The sequence below is a fragment of the Rhineura floridana genome, chromosome 2 (genome assembly GCF_030035675.1).
Source record: "Rhineura floridana isolate rRhiFlo1 chromosome 2, rRhiFlo1.hap2, whole genome shotgun sequence".
NCBI lineage: Eukaryota > Metazoa > Chordata > Lepidosauria > Squamata > Rhineuridae > Rhineura > Rhineura floridana.
In genome coordinates, this window is record NC_084481.1 from 159,548,950 (window position 1) to 159,565,289 (window position 16,340).

Genomic DNA, 16,340 nt, shown 5'->3' on the forward strand with positions numbered 1-16,340 from the left:
CTTCACATTTCATTGATGAAGCTCTGAAGGGCGTTTGAATGATGAGTTTATTACAATACCTTGAGTTTACGACGGCATGAATGGTGACTAATAATTCTGATTCTGACTGGGTAATGTTGGTAAAAGGTGTCAAAGCTGTAAGATGGGCTTCAGTGTACTCAGATCTTGGAAGTAATTCTTTACAAATAATGAATTACTTGTAATTCATTACATTTTTGAGGAATGAGTGGGTAATTACATTTTGATTGTAATAGACGTAGGAGTAATTTTAATACCTTTGTGGAGTAATTGTAATGTTTCCAGCATTACTTTTGGGCATTACTGGGGGGTGGAAGCAGGGAAATCTTCTGCTCCTCTGATTTGTGGATGAAAATCATGTGCCTCAAACTGGGCTTCTGTGCAGCGTCACTCTTCCCTCATGCTCTGTGGGTGGGTAGGAGGCGAGGAGGTGGAGAGTGAGATGGGGTGGAGTGGAGAAAACAATTGTTTTGTATATGTAAATGTTTTTATAAATGTACTGATGACTGTCCAGTATTTTATTTATTGAGATTAATGTGACTGCATTTGATACTATTGTATTGTATCCTATTTTAATGTACGTCGCCTAGAGTGGCTATCTGCCAGATAGGCGACACACAAATTAAATATTATTATTATTATTATTGTTTTTAAAAATAGATGGTGGAGTGGAGGGAGAAAGGAGCTGGAGGGCAAGAACATGGATAAAGGAGGAGAAGGAGGCAGCAGGAGAGAGAGAGAGAGAGAGAGAGAGAGAGAGTTGTTTGCACTTGGCACACAAAGTGGCCTCCACCACCCTCTCTGGCTACTGTGCTGCATTTGCAGTACTTTAACTTTTTTGCATCTAAGGGGAAAATGTTTGCTTGGGTGACAGTCCCTTAGTTGGTGGCAGGGCAGGGTCCGGGAGGTGGTTAAGTGAGAGAGATTTTGCTTGCTGGCTGGGGGGGGGGGGAGAGTTGCACTTGGTTTGATGTGGAAAGATCTGAGTAGTGGCCTCTGCCTCCCTCCCCACCTCCCTTACCAGCGGAGAGACCACCATTGCTATCTTATGGATAAAAAGAATTATTCTACTACCTCTGTATGTGTGTGTTTATTTTTAATGTTGTTTTAGGCTACTTAAATGTGCAGCAGCCAAGGCCAGCACCTTGTAGGTGTTTTTTTAAAAAAGTAACTGAAATGTAATTGTAGTGATTACTTTTGAGAAAAAGTAAAGCAATCAGTTACTTTCACAGCAATTGCAATTATAACAGTAATTACTACTTTTTGGGCCATGTAATTGTAACTGTAATTTATTACTTTTTAAAAGTAATCTTCCAAGCTCTGAATGTACTTTGTTGGGTCCAGGAGGAACACGAATGATCTGAGGAAATTGAACCCCTTTAATGATGTGAGAGAGGGACAGAATGAGGCCCTAAGGAGAACCCATAGGAAATGTTCTGGTGAGGGGATGATGAGCAGTTATTGGCTCCCTGTTTCTACTTGTCAGGAACAAACAATTAAAGAATCGTTCCTCAAAATCTCACTTGTGTATGATAGTTGTTGTTATATGCCTTCAACTCGATTATGACTTATGGCAACCCTATGAATCAGTGACCTCCAAGAGCATCTGTCATGAACCAGATCTTGTGAGTTCCTTACAAGCCTGTGGCTTCCTTTATGGAATCAATCCATCTCTTGTTTGGCCTTCCTCTTTTTCTACTCCTTTCTGTTTCTCCCAGCATTATGGTCTTTTCTAATGAATCATGTCTTCTCATCATGTGTCCAAAGTATGATAATCTGTTTCATCATTTTAGGTTCTATTGATAGTTCTGGTTTAATTTGTTCTAACACCCAATTATTGGTCTTTTTCGCCATCCATGGTATGCACAAAGCGCTCCTCCAACACCACATTTCAAATGAGTTGATTTTTCTCTTGTCTGCTTTTTTCACTGACCAACTTTCACATCCATACATAGAAATTGGGAATACCATGGTCTGAATGATCCTGACTTTGGTGTTCAGTGATACATCTTTGCATTTGAGGACCTTTTCTAGTTCTCTCATAGCTGCCCTCTCCAGTCCTAGCCTTCTTCTGATTTCTTGACTATTGTCTCCATTTTGGTTAATGACTGTGCCGAGGTATTGATAATCCTTGACAAGTTCAGTGTCCTCATTGTCAACTTTAAAGTTACATAAATCGTATGTATGATCACCTCTTCATTATCAGTAATATTATCAGTACTCCTGAATTCTGTTTCGATAGTGTCCAGTGATGTGATGGGCACATCATCCTTTCACCCTTGTTATGTTTTGCAGCATAATAACTAGAAGTCTCAAGCCTCCATCATAAGTATAGCAATGCTGTCAGCGCAGATCAGACAATCAACTCACCCTGCTCCTTACCCCCAAGGAAAGGGAATGGAGTCCTTGGCATGTACTCTTAGTCCATAAGGCCATATATAATGGTTTGTAACAATGTAATGTAATGTAATGTTTTATTTCTAGGCCGCTTTTCGGCCAAATAGGCCCCCAAGTGGCTTACACACAAATACAAATACAAATAAAAACAATACAATTTACAAAAAAAAAAAAATCAAACTAACAGAGTCCTAACATCTCTAAAAAACAGGAGCAGCAAACCAAAAGCATTCATCTTCCTGGTAAAGGGCAGCCCCCAGAAAAATGTCACTAAGAGCAGGGGTGGGGGGCAAGGCAGGTGGAAAAGTATGCCCCTTGATGGTCCCAGCACAGTCTCATCCCTGCAGCAGCACCTCTCAGCCTGCAGCTCCTCCTGATAAGGCCCAGGCAGAGGGGTGGGGCAAGGCAGGTGGAAATGCTTGCCCCTTGATGGTCCCAGCATAGTCTCATCCCTGCAACAATGGTCACTTAGTGTGCTTTGGCCAGAAATGTAGGTCATTTTGAGACAAAGTCAAATGTGTCATGAGACATATAGAAAGGGGCGTAATTTCCCTGCTGAGGAATAAGTTGCGGCATTTTGCCTGCGCCTCCCTGCTCAGATACGCTACTGATTGTTGGGTGTGCCAGGAGCCCTCATGTTACTTGTCAAGCTACTGTAGGATGCTGGAGCCCCTGATGGAACACTGAACATCATCCATGGACAACATGCAGCTGTGAATTTTATTTGTGACCATCCTGATATCAAAGCCATCAGCTTTGTGGGATCTAATCAAGCTGGAAAATATATTGGTGAAAGGGGTTCCAGGAATGGCAAGAGAGTGCAGGCCAGTATGGTAAAACTATGCATCTGTGTTGACATCTCTGTTCATAGGAAAGCTCTTGATGATCCTGAAAACACTTTTAAAATAGTAATAATTTTAATGCCTTGAGTTGTAATTCTGATGTTTTGGTATTTCATTTGAAAATGGCAAACTTTGAAATCATTATTGACGTACAGTACATTTTAAATATGATTAATCCAAAACCTTAAATATATATTCAGTAACTCTTAATTCTCTAGCAGAAACTTTCAAATATGTAAAAAGCTTTTTGTGACTCCATTTAGTCCTCGCTTTGTATTAGTAACACAGCCATATTTTCCTTGAAGGTCTGAGACTATTTAAACTAGTTGTTTAAAGATTAAGGTTTCATTCATGTTTATTTATATGGATATTGTTTATGTATTTTGCTTTGTAAATTAATTTGATATATGTTTTTTATTGTACCTTGTGTATTTTATGGTAAACCGCTTTGAGATCTTTTCAATAGTAAGCGGTCTATAGATGCAAATAATATATATCAGTAATATTAGGAACATAGGAAGCTACCTTATACTGAGTCAGACCATTGGTCTATCTAGCTCGATATTGTCTGCACTCACTAGCTGTGACTGTCTAGGGTTTCAGGCAGGAGACAGGCGCCCTATCTGGAGATGTTGTGGATTGAACCTAGGACCTTCTGCTTGCAAAACAGATGCTCTACCACTGAGCCATGGCCCTTCTCCAAATATAACTTTGTATGGTATATAGAGTTTCAATTTCCTCAGAATAGGCCCGTCTTTGAAAGTATTATGTGCAAACTCAGAGTCTCATGTTTCCCACACACACAAAAAAAACCCTTCAGTAATTTGACAACGTGCAATTTCCCATCTTCCCAAACAAGTGAAACAGTTTTAAGTGTATGGCCATTCCCTTGAGATACCTGTTTAAATATCCAAGACTAAATGAAATGAAACATAGGAACACTCACAGTTTGAACATGATCTTCTATATTTTATCCAAGTGAGAGCAAAGGTCTGGCTACTTTGGTATGCCACATAGGGCAGAGATAACATGGTCCACAACCCCAGTCAAGTTGATATCAGGCTAGCTTTACAGTTTTCGGGCAAGGGTGAGCAGGGCTGGTGCTAGCACACTGACAGGTTGGGCATTGGCCTGAGGGCCCAGGATATCACACAGAGCCCCAAGGGGGCCTCCCTGGATAAGCAGAGGTCAGCAGCGGAGGAGGGATTCAGTGGCACACACAAGCCCCGGGCAGCTCCACAGCAACAGAGTCTGTCATGCTGAGCTGCGCCACTGCCGTGTGGAGACAAGTGGCAGACTAGTTGCTAAGGAGCTTCCCCGACCTGTCCCGAGTTTCAGGCATGGGAGCAAGTCAGAGCTTACTGGCCCATAGCAGCAGAAGCCAGGAAGTGGCTGAAAAATCATGTATATTCTAATGTTTGCTCAGAAGTAAGCCCTGTTGAATTCAGACAGGCACCTTCCCAAGTAAATGTAGTTAGAATTGCAACCTAAGAGTGGAATGTGGAGCATGGAAGAAAGGCTTTCCTGGTTTTCTTAGGCTGCAATCCAATAATGTCTACTCAGAAGTAAGTTCCATTAGGTTCAATGGTACTTACTGCCAGGTAAGTGTGCATTGGATTGCAGCCTTAATTACATAATAAATATTGCCTCCTCACCCTCTGGTTCCCTTTGCCCTACTGATCTGATTTGTGTGTGTGTGTGTGTGTGTGTATTAAGACCTTTGATCTCCTTTTACAGGCAAGCTTCCATTGTTCAGGTCTCTACTGGGGCTTTTGTGTATGAATTCCCTCTCTTCCCCCCTTTGCCTACCCATCACCTCGTTGTAGCTGGGAAGCTCCTATTAATATTTTCATTTATATCCTGCTTTTTATATAAGGAACTCAAAGATGGTTCTTCTTCTCCCCATTATATCCTCTCAACATCCCTGTGAGGTAGGTTAGACTGAGACAGTTACTGACCCAAGGGCACCCAGTGAGCTTCATAGCTGAGCAGGGATTTGAAACCAAGTCTGACAGGAGGTCCTAGTTATCATTTGTCTCTTTAACTTGGAAACGTGTACATTTGTAATGCCTGATGATAACACGGCATGTTTCAGAGACTAATAGTTTGTCCCTATAAAGGCCCCTTTTTCAGTCCTTCATAGAAAGCACTATATTAGTAGTACAAATAGCTGTGTATTTATTCTCCACTACTTATCAAAAGTGATTCTTCTTATTAGACATTTTTATGAGGGTTTCTGATGGACTGAGGCATGCTGGAGTGTTACGTTGCATCTCCATTTATATGGTTCTACAGTATCTGGAAGTTTTATTTTCTCTGCATGTAAGCCCTGTGATGTGGAAGTATCCTCTAGTGTCATTTTTGTACACTATACACACTTCTTAACATATAGGTGAATTCTAGCTGAGTTATTGTGAAAGCCTTTTTTTGAGAAATGAAATTTTAACTTTTTTTAAAAAACAGTGTTTGTTTAAGAGGGCAGTCTTTCATTGACTGTTCCATCCTTGGTTTGCCCTGATGCTTGTATATAACAGTGCCATGTGGCAATAAAGGGTTCTAAGATTAATTGTGGAATGCCTCCTAATATCACAGCACAGTTGAGTAAGTTGTGAGTTCAGGGAAAGGGCCATTGCAGAATCTGCCTTGCATGCAGAAAGTCCCTCAGGTTCAGACTCCAATGGCATCTCCAGGTAGGAGCAGGCCTGTAGCTGGAGGGGGGCAAAAGGGAGCACCCCCTCCCAGAGCTGTGCTCCCCCACAGGATTTTGGGGGGAAATTGTCTTCTTTTTAATTTGTGGCATAGACAATGGCAACCTCCATTTAAGAATGATAGCTTGTTTTATGAACAGGAGCAATTTAACAACAAGACCTTCTGAAAAATTCAGTGAATAAGGCATGGCAAGCTCACAACAAAAGCCTCATCTGGAAGAGCCCCCAAAAGTCTGCTCACTCAACACTCTCCCTTGCTGAGGGTGGATTTTTCATGATCCTAATCACCCTATAATTACTTAAGTGATCCTGAAAAAACAGCTTGTGTATTCACATAACCCTTGAAGAGTTAAGTATTAGAACTTGTTAGACTCCACCCCTTGGATTTTCCTTTGCTCTGCTTTTCAGCTTCAGTTGTGCTGTCTACCAAGCCAGCAATGAAGAAGTATGTTTGTTTGCCTGCAGTAAGAAGTAAGAGTTAATTTATTCTGAAGTTATTATAATGGGTGGAGCAGGATTGGATGCTTATTCCTAAAGAAACAAAAAGATAAGTTGAAGTTATCTGAAAAAATGGCTATCCTTTACTCTTTAAAGTACTAACTATTTTAAGAATCACAGTGGCTATTTTTCTTCTTTTTCTTGATTACTTTATGACAAAGGATGAAAACGACCCTAGAGGAATAGAAATATTGCTGTGTATACTACAGTTGCTAGCTGGTTGGCTGAACACTTAAGCTGTAACTCGGGCCTAATTTCTGATTTTCTGGACGAAAACTCAGCAACCAATAAAAAAATGCAGTTGCTTTCCACAGTTAGTTTCCAGTTGTTTTGTTCATTATTTATTTATTAGATTTATATCCCGCCCTTCCTCCCACTAGGAGCCCAGGGCGACAAACAAAAACACTTTAAAACATCATAAAAACAGACTTTAAAATATATTAAAACAAAACATCTTTAAAAACATTTTAAAAGGTTTAAAAATATATTTTTAAAAAAAGGTTTAAAATAATTAAAAAGCAATTCCAACACAGATGCAGACTGAGATAATGTCTCTACTTAAAAGTCTTGTTGAAAGAGGAAGGTCTTCAGTAGGCGCCGAAAAGATAACAGTGCCTGTCTAATATTTAAGCAGAGGGAATTCCATAGGGTAGGTGCCACTACACTAAAGGTCTGCTTCCTATGTTGTGCGGAACGGACCTCCTGATATGTTGGTATCTGTAGGAGGCCCTCACCTTCAGAGCATAATGATCAACTGGGTATATAAGGGGTAATATGGCCTTTCAGGTATCCTGGTCCTAAGCTGTATAGGGCTTTGTACACCAAAACTAGAACCTTGAACTTAGCCTGATAGCTAATAGGTAGCCAGTGCAGTTCTTTCAGCAGCGGGGTGACATGTTGGCGATACCCTGCCCCACTTAACGGTCTTGCCACCACATTTTGCACCAGCTGCAGCTTCTGACCAACCTCAAGGGTAGCCCCACATAGAATGCATTACAGTAATCCAGCCTAGAGGTTACCAGTGCATGGACAACAGTGGTCAGGCTATCCCGGTCCAGAAATGGCTGCAGCTGTCTTACCAGCCGAAGCTGGTAAAAGGCACTCCTACCCACTGAGGTCACCAGGGCCTCTAGCGACAAAGATGGATCCAGCAGCACCCCAGACTACAGACCTCTTTTTCAGAGGGAGTATGACCCCATCCAAAGCAGACAACTGACCAATTATCTGATCTCGGGAGCCACCAACCCACAGCATCTCCGTCTTGCTAGGATTCACTCAGTTTATTGGCCCTCATCCAGCAAACAACTGAGTCCAGGCAGCAGTCCACAGTTTGCACAGCCTCTCCTGAGTCAGATGTTACAGAGAGAATAGAGCTGGGTATTGTCAGTATATTGCTGACACCTCACCCCAAATCTCCTGATGCCCGTTCACAAGGGCTTCATATAGCAGCTAGTTAAAAACTTTTCTCTTGATTGTCCAACAGAAAGGAAAATCTAAAGGCCAGGAACAAGACTAGAAGAAGGGACTCTCAAGGAGGAGTTAACAAACACGCCCTATAATATTTATTTTCTATCTGCCTTTCCCTAAACTTGTAGTATGGATAAGTTTGTTTTTCAGGTGGAATCTAAAACTGAGACAGCCAAGCTCAGGAGCTCACTGTCATTACCAGAGTAGTTCAATTCATGAAGAATAAGAACACTGGGACAGATCATAGGTGAAAGGGGACTGTAGCTATAGGCAAAGTCAAGCTTGTGAGCCTGATATTCCTGGGGATCTCTCAGAAAAGGGTAAGACAATTCATTCATGTAAGTTAACACACTGTCTGGATGGAGGAGTGATGAGGAAGGTCACTACCTTTCCCTTCCCGTGGCCTGGCCCTCATATCCTCTCCACCAGTGAGGGGGAGAGGGGACTGGCTGGCAGTATGTGCCTCTCCCTCCCCTCACAATGCCCCACCTAGAAATGTGGCTGCCCCACCTAACAAGGAGGGAAGGCTGGCTACAGCACTGGGTAGGAGAGATGCCATCAGGGACTGAATCTGAGAGACTGCTGCCTGAAACTCTGGAGAGCTGCTGCCAGTCAGTGTAGACAGTAATGGGCTAGATGGACCAGTGGTCTGACTCAATATAAGGCAGCTTCCTATGTGAATAGAAAATCCTGGTGGAGAATTGAAATGTTTATTTGAAGTGCTTTTTTTCAAAGATCTTTGCAAATGACAAGAAAGAATGGGTTCAACTCACACATGCACACATAAACTTTTTGTCTGTGAAAACATTAAAATAGAGAAGCCAACAGAAATAGCGAAAAATGAGAATTATTTCTCAGTACACTGTGTTGAAGATCCCAGGCTCTGAATATTATTCATATAATCTGTTTATCATTAACATGGTAAACCAGAATAAATTCTAAGGAGCTGAGGCCTACAAAATAGGTAAATTTACCCCAGCAAATGAAAATAAATAAAAACTGTGTATTTTCATTTTACAAGAGGGGGTTGCCACATTGGCGAAGATTTGTTTTCTTTGAAAGGAGTGGGGCCACAAGGGAGGAGGAATGTGGTTTGAAGAGGAAAGGGAGGAGACAAGGGTCCACTGAAACCCTGTGCCAGAGGGCTCCCAGAAACCTGGAACCGGCCCTGTGTCTGAGTGAACCATGTGATGACTTATGTTGCCTACTTTCTGTTTGTACTGCACCCAAACAATGTCCCTCCTTCACAGACAGTTCCAGTGCAGAAGCAATGGGCTGGGGTTTTTTTTTCTCTTAGTCTGAGAAATAGCTATTGTATTTGTTTGTACTGGGGAAAGGAAAAGCCAATAGGCTGCCAGAAGTCTAGCTGTAAAACTTGGGCTGGAAGAAAATAGACATGCTGTAAGGGATGCCCTTACCTGGCTTCATTCCTGTGGTTAGGTAGCTTGATTCATCATGTCACTCAATTCTTCTTCCTTCCTTATTGCCAGTTTGGGTTTGAGCTGAAGATCTGTTTGGAGAACCAAAACACATAAGCAGCATGATGCAGTTGTCTATAACTGTTTTTCTCCTTTTCTCCCTTCCTCCCTTCAGCCCATAATGTTAGAGCCATCCCTCCATTTGATAAAGAGTTGTATGTTTGATAGAAGGTTAAGGATAATTTTATCCTTTTTTTGAATATATTTTAATTAAGTTTTCATTTTAAACTAGCTTTAATTTTCTTTTTAAGAAAAAGTTTACTATAATTTCAAACCTAACGACTGCCCGCAGTATTTTATTATTTCATGTTATCACTGACATCTATGTTGGAAATTATAGTTCCTCAGTGGAGCAATTTCTTCTACAAAGTGGGTGGCAAATGTTATTGCAGCATGCTAATGATAACTTAGCTTGATGGAGATATAGCAGGTTTACAAACCATTCATTGCAAGGAATGGATGTAAAACATGCACTCTCTGCAAAAGAGGAGCTGCTTGAACAATCTCCATTTTGAAGTGCTATATAAGTCATTACCTTTCAATGGTCATATGCACTCCCAAAGTTACTTGGATTTCCATGAGAAATCTACTGGACCAGGTGAGGCAATAAGCAAATAACATGTGGCCAATGGTTGTTAACCACTAGCAAGCCAAATGCCATGTTAATCAATTGAGCATCTTGATGGGTATGCAGATCTGCTTTTGCATAAGCAGAGATGCATTGGCTTCATTCACATATCACATTAGTTTAAAGCAAGCTGTGGTTTAATGTGAACATGCAGCATGCTAATGCATGCCACTGAAAAGTTTTTGCGCCACTCTTCCCTCACTCCTACTGCTGCCATGCCACTGGGAAACAAATCAGAGTTTACCTTGCCATGTTGTCTGAACCTGGGCTCCTGATTTGTTTCTCTCCGAACAAATCATAAGTAGTAAGAACAAGAACAAATGTTTGTTACCACTGCTGGCTTGTTTGGGGAGAAACAAACAAAGAGTTGAAGTTTGGACAATAAGCCAGACTCTGACTTGTTTCCCAGCAACACAATAGCAACAGGAGAGGAGCAGAGTGAGAACATTTCAGCAGCATGCATGAGCATGCTGCATGTTCCCATTAAACAGTAGCTTGTTTTTAACTATGGTGTAATGTGATGTACAAACCTGGCCAGTGTGTGATCAAAAGAAAGTTGTAGAAATTGTGGTGGAATGTGATGCTAACTTCCACAGAAACTAACCTTAGTGGATGAGTATATAATGATTTTATGCCCTAAATGTGTAACATTCACTACTGAAATTCCTGCTAGATCATCTTCAAGACAAGGATGGAGATTTCACCAACTTTAGTTAGTCTGATATTTATTTTACTTTTTTGTTGTTTTCACTCAGTCTGCTGTTTAATCTTTGATTACAGGCTACTAAAGAAGTAATAGAACGAGAGGCCCCAGGGATGGCTTTGGCAATGCTGATGGGATCACTTAATGTTACACCTCTGGGCATGCTCTCTAGGTAAGAATGTTAACAAAAATACCATGAATTATTTCTCTAGAAATATTTAAGATGGTGGAATGGCTGCATTGAGCAATGCATTAATTCTTAGCCCGTTCGTCATTTCCAGATCCAAGTAGATACATTTTTCTCATGGTTCTTGATTTAAGTTTTACACACATCTGGCATGTAAGTAGGCCAGGCAACATCTGAAAGTGCTTTAGAAAATGCGTTAATGATTTCAGCATGTTAAAAAGACACCATACAAGATCAATTGTACATAGGATGACAAAGAGGGTGTAGGTGAATGCCACCCTAAAAAATAAGTTTATTTTCAAGGTCACATATCACTGTATGGCATTGGTTAAGCTACTTTTAAGAAAATGGTTGCATCTCTGAAAGTAATGAACTGACTTGGACATCCTGTGTTCTAGAATGAAGGTAAGCTGCTGTGCTAACAAATATATAGCAGCTGTAGTAGACTGTCTTTTAAGGAAAAGTGCCACAAGGGCTCAAGCAGCAACAGCACTGGAAATTGTGGCCAAAGCATGGCTTTGGAATGCAAATACTGTATTAACCATCCCACATAGCTATTTAAAGCCTATTTCATTTTTAGTAGCCAACTCTTTTCCTACAATATGATGCATGGAATAGCTAAATCAGGTAGATATTTACAACATTATAACACTAAATAGGAGTCATAGCCTCTTAAAGCATTTACAAGACAAAAATGTCAGATTTCCTGGTTGTTGTAGGAGGTGACGTAACCTGGGTAATTTAGATGAGGGTGATTCTAGCTAGGGCCTGCTGCACTGAGTTTTATTCTCCTTTTTCATATTCTTCATACCTGCTTTCTCCTAAAACAAAACTGTGTTGGAGTTCTTCTGATTCTTCTTGTATGAAGCTTAAACATAACAATATTGTATGTCATTACTGTAGTGAATCCATTTATTCCTTTCTTGAACATTGTGTGTGAAGACATCATACATCACACCTGTAGCTTGTAGCCACCATGAAGAGAAAAGGAATTAACGGTGCAGCACTAGGCCTGCACATTGCATCAATGATAGAGGGGGAAAGTGTCCTAAATGTATTACACAAAGGCAGCAATTATGTGTTAAAAGTAATGTCAAAGTCCCACATGAGATAGAAGTGATGACTACTGATGGAGATATGAAGGCAGTAATAATGAAGTGGCAAAAAGCATGCTACAGCACATATTATCTAGACTAAGAAACTCCTGTCAAAACCATCATCCAGTGGTTTTATGCTCTGTAGTTGGCATAGTTGTCTCCCTCTTATTGAATGGGAACTGTGTATGATTTGCAAATGGCAAACAAAAGTACACCATGCCACAACATTTAATGTCAGAGAAGGTGCTAAATTATACTAAAACTGACCTAATAATATGTAATAAATTAGCCAGGATGTCTGACTGCATAGCAGATGAAGAATGCTGTCATCTTGACTGCTGGGTGGCATTCAAAAGAAAGTAATATTCCCACAACAGGAAAATATAATTGATATATGTGTGGATACACTGCGCATGAAGTTGTTGAGGGGATTATCCACTGAGCATGTGTATGATATGGGTGATGTTAAGGCTAAAGTATGAAAACCTGTGCTGAGAAGTCCAGAAGTTCTGAAGTCCAGAACAAACCGGAAACCCAAGCCATCTATATCTAGCTCCTATTGAAGAAACCTCCTTTAATTTTATACAGGTGACCAACAGGAAAGCATAATTGTAAAAACCCTAGCAATATCATCCAATGAAGGTATATCTTCAGCTGAGACTGATAATGCAGATGGAGGGCATGTGTATCCCCACTTCTGAAAGTAACATGTTCATGTGCCTCTGAATCTAGCAGGATCTTCAGAATAGTCCCAGATATTCTAGCAGGTGGCATTGACAGGAATATATTGCACAGGTTATGCCTTATAATCTGTAACTATTTCTACATGTGCTGTTTGGAGAAACAGATACATAATTAACAACAAGAAGAAAACAGTATTAGAAAAACACAGCGTTGCTCAGGTCATTTGGTGTGTGCAATAGGGATGGAAAGATCTGTCAATTTTGGTTCTCTCAGTTTCTCATTTTTCCAATCTTAAATTAAGTTCTTCACATTTCTGCAGCAATTTGCATGTTTTTTTAAAAAAAATCCTCAGGAAAATTCTCCAGAATTTCAGTGTGAATTACTCCTAATAAACGCATTTTTGTAGGTAGTTTTGACTAATGTACACATTTTTGCAAACAATTTCTCATTGTATAATGCATTTTTGTATGTTATTTTCACTCATATATTCATTTTTATGCACACTTACCTCTAACATACACATTTTTGTAACCATTGTTTAGTTGGTGAACTGCACTGCAAAATTCAAATGAGTTCAAGTTTCTGTATTTCAGTTCCCATATTGTTTCAGGTAGTGTGAATTTAATAAATTCAGCTGTAAATGCGAACTGAATCAAATTTCTCATCTATTCCTAGTTTGCAATAACCTATGGTTGAAAACTGACATCCAAGACCAAGCTTAATGTACATGGCCTTGCTCTACACCATGCCACATGATCTGAGGCCCTAACAGAATTATTCAGTGCTGCCATCCACATGATCGGTATTGATTTTGTGCGAAGGATTAACATGACCATAGCCAAAACAATTGTAGATAAATTTCAGAAATACTGGTCGCTGGTATATTCCAAATATTAATATAGAACACTGGATATTTCTCTGCTCATTTGTTAACATATATGTCCTAGATCTGTGTTAACACTAGATAGAAAGAATACATTTCACTTACCCAGATGATGGCTTGGCAAAGAGCCTCATCTATTCCTAAATGAGAATCTAAAGGGAAAGGTAGCCAGTAGTTGTTAAGAGCAAGGGCTGTTAAGTCTAATTTTCACAAGCATTTCAGTTGATTCATCCAGCCAAAACCACCACCATATTTTCAGTGGTATAGATGTGGAAGTGGTGGCTCAGTAGCAGCAGGGAAAGTAATCTTATGGATCCATGATGAAAATCCATCCTTGCAAGCATTTAATTAAGCTACCTGTGTTAATGAGCTACCTGTAATTAAACCACAGACATGTAACCCATTCTTCAAACACCAGCTCATAATTATGAGTTATCGGTCACTTTATGAACATCTCATAACAGCTGAAACAGAAATTCACGATATTTCTGTAGATCAAGGGCAGATAGCTGGTATGGGCAAAAGAAAAGTTTAAGAATGTCATATTTATACTTGGAGGGACTACACAGGTATTCAATATATCGAAGTAACAGGCCAGCCCATGAAAAATGCTGGTTTGAATGTCCTGTGGACAGAATCAGTGTGTATGCATCTAACAGTAGGTACGATTTGATGGAGACCAAAGTGTATTACTGTGTTGTGCATACACATATGGTGCACTGTGACATATACAAGAGATCCATTTTGGGAGTTATTTCTGTGACTAACCGTGAACTCTGTTTTTAGGTGAAAAGAATTTCAAAGGTATTACAGAGAACTTACATGCTCAACAGTGATAATCTAAATTTTGTAATCTAGACAGTTTATATGAGAACAGTGGAGAGCTTGTTGAATTTCATACAGGGTGAAAGAGATAGCAACAGGACATAACACCTGGAACCATTCATTGCCTCGCTACCATAACTTAAAATCTTTTGTTCATACAAATGTGCTAGGAAAGGCTTCATCTCTCTCCAACTGGCTACAAAATGACTTGAGAATACAACACCAGAGGTTCACTGTAAGTTCACTGTTAGAAATTTTGTGATGAAACAAAGTTTTTTTTAAATTGAACCAAATGTATGGAGATCACACAACAAAATGGTTAGCAAAATCTGTAAGGTGTACAACAGAATCATTGGTATCACATTAAATTACCAAAGGAGGAATAAATTGTATACAACATGGTCTGAGTGATCATGCATCTCACAAGATGCATATTCATCTTAGAAGATTTGGTGATGAAGTGGCATTAATATGCACTGATGGTCTCCTCTCTCAATGGACAGACTTGATGCAGATGATGTAAAACAAATATAACACTGAGCTGCTGAGGAGATTGGATGTGTTTAGAAGAGCACCTACTGAAGTTACAAAAACTGATAACAACAACATTCCTCTGGTCTTCCTGACAAATGATATGGCACCACATGATTTGACCCATGATTTGCTGATGGCTAATGGGAAAGTCCAAATTGCAGTCCGTAATATAAAGGAACTATTAATCAGCTCAAACCTCCTATTTGATGATCCACTAAAAAACATAACTCAGACTTTTGTCTCATTATAAAAATAAAATGTTACAAAGGAAATGATCAAAGCTTATCAGATATTTGATGAGTATGTGGGTGTATTTTTCTCCTGTGTAGTATGGCACATATAGTCAAGAATGAGTGTCATTTTTTATTATTACATTGGAGTGTATTATACAAAGGCTACCATGCAATCCAAGTGAATGGGTTTGAAGAGGCCAATACAGCTCACTGAGGTTCCTGATGTGCAGACAATTAATTGCCATTGCGGAAAATTATGCTGATCTAGCCCGCTTATTTTATTTATTTATTTATTATTTGATTTATATCCCGCCCTTCCTCCCAGCAGGAGCCCAGGGCGGCACTTGCTGTCAGATGTTCTCATGATGAGGAGTGGAGCTACAAATATGATTTCGTGACTGGTAGTGGCTTCACCAAACGCAATAAAGACTGATTAACTAAGAGAGACTGCTCCAATCTTTAGATACATTGTGGAGGATACAATTCACACAAATTTCATCCTTCATGAAACTTGAAAAAGGTTTTGGACAAGTTGTAGTAATCTCCACAGATACAAATGTTAGCTTTTTTTGTTGCAGTTCCTGACCATAAAGGCAACTGAAATATGATGGTCTCTGTAACAGATTGAAAATGAAGGTGCTGCTGATTTCATGTCATTGCCACATTTCTGAAACTTCTAAAGAAGAACTTACTAAACTTTCATGAGCTAACATCCTGTGACACAGTATTATCCTGCAATATCCATGGGAAGATTTTTTTTAAAAAAAAAACCACCTTGTCAGTTGTTTTGGATGAGATCAGTGTTACTCAGATGCCAAGAAATTTGTGTGTCACTTGTATGGTATTCCAGATAGCAAAACCATGGCCACCTTCCCTACACCTGACGTCAAATACAGCATCAGGTATGGGGCAGGTAAGGTTGGCACTTGGCCAAAAGGGACTTTGCAGGCACTGTTGATTAAGAGTGCCTGCAAAGCTCCTTGTGCTCTGCATCCCAAGTACCTGACAACCAGCTGATTGTTGGACACCTGGGAAGTACTCACAAGGGGCTTTGCAATCTTAGGACTTGGGAATTGCTGCACACAGGGCTTGTAAAACGCTTTGCACAGTGATTCCCAAACAACTGACAACCAGTTAGGCAAGCCCTGCCATATATGA

General features: G+C 40.0%; 1 protein-coding gene and 1 long non-coding RNA gene across 17 annotated transcripts in view; one reads left to right on the plus strand and one right to left on the minus strand.

The window, feature by feature from the left end:
- GPHN (gephyrin) overlaps nt 1–16,340 on the plus strand; it is a 476,088-nt gene that overhangs the window by 244,517 nt on the left and 215,231 nt on the right. For 15 of the 16 annotated variants that reach the window (XM_061611035.1, XM_061611028.1, XM_061611032.1 and 12 more), the window contains one exon: nt 10,817–10,911. In XM_061611035.1, the coding sequence (XP_061467019.1) occupies nt 10,817–10,911 (95 nt within the window). Of the gene's footprint in view, nt 1–6,355; nt 6,437–10,816; nt 10,912–16,340 lie in introns of those variants that run through there. The other variant, XM_061611042.1, reaches the window with a different exon arrangement.
- LOC133377286 (uncharacterized) overlaps nt 1–16,340 on the minus strand; it is a 155,707-nt gene that overhangs the window by 65,012 nt on the left and 74,355 nt on the right. The window contains exon 2 of the long non-coding RNA XR_009760685.1: nt 9,349–9,440. This is a non-coding gene — a long non-coding RNA (uncharacterized LOC133377286). The remainder of the gene's footprint in view (nt 1–9,348; nt 9,441–16,340) is intronic.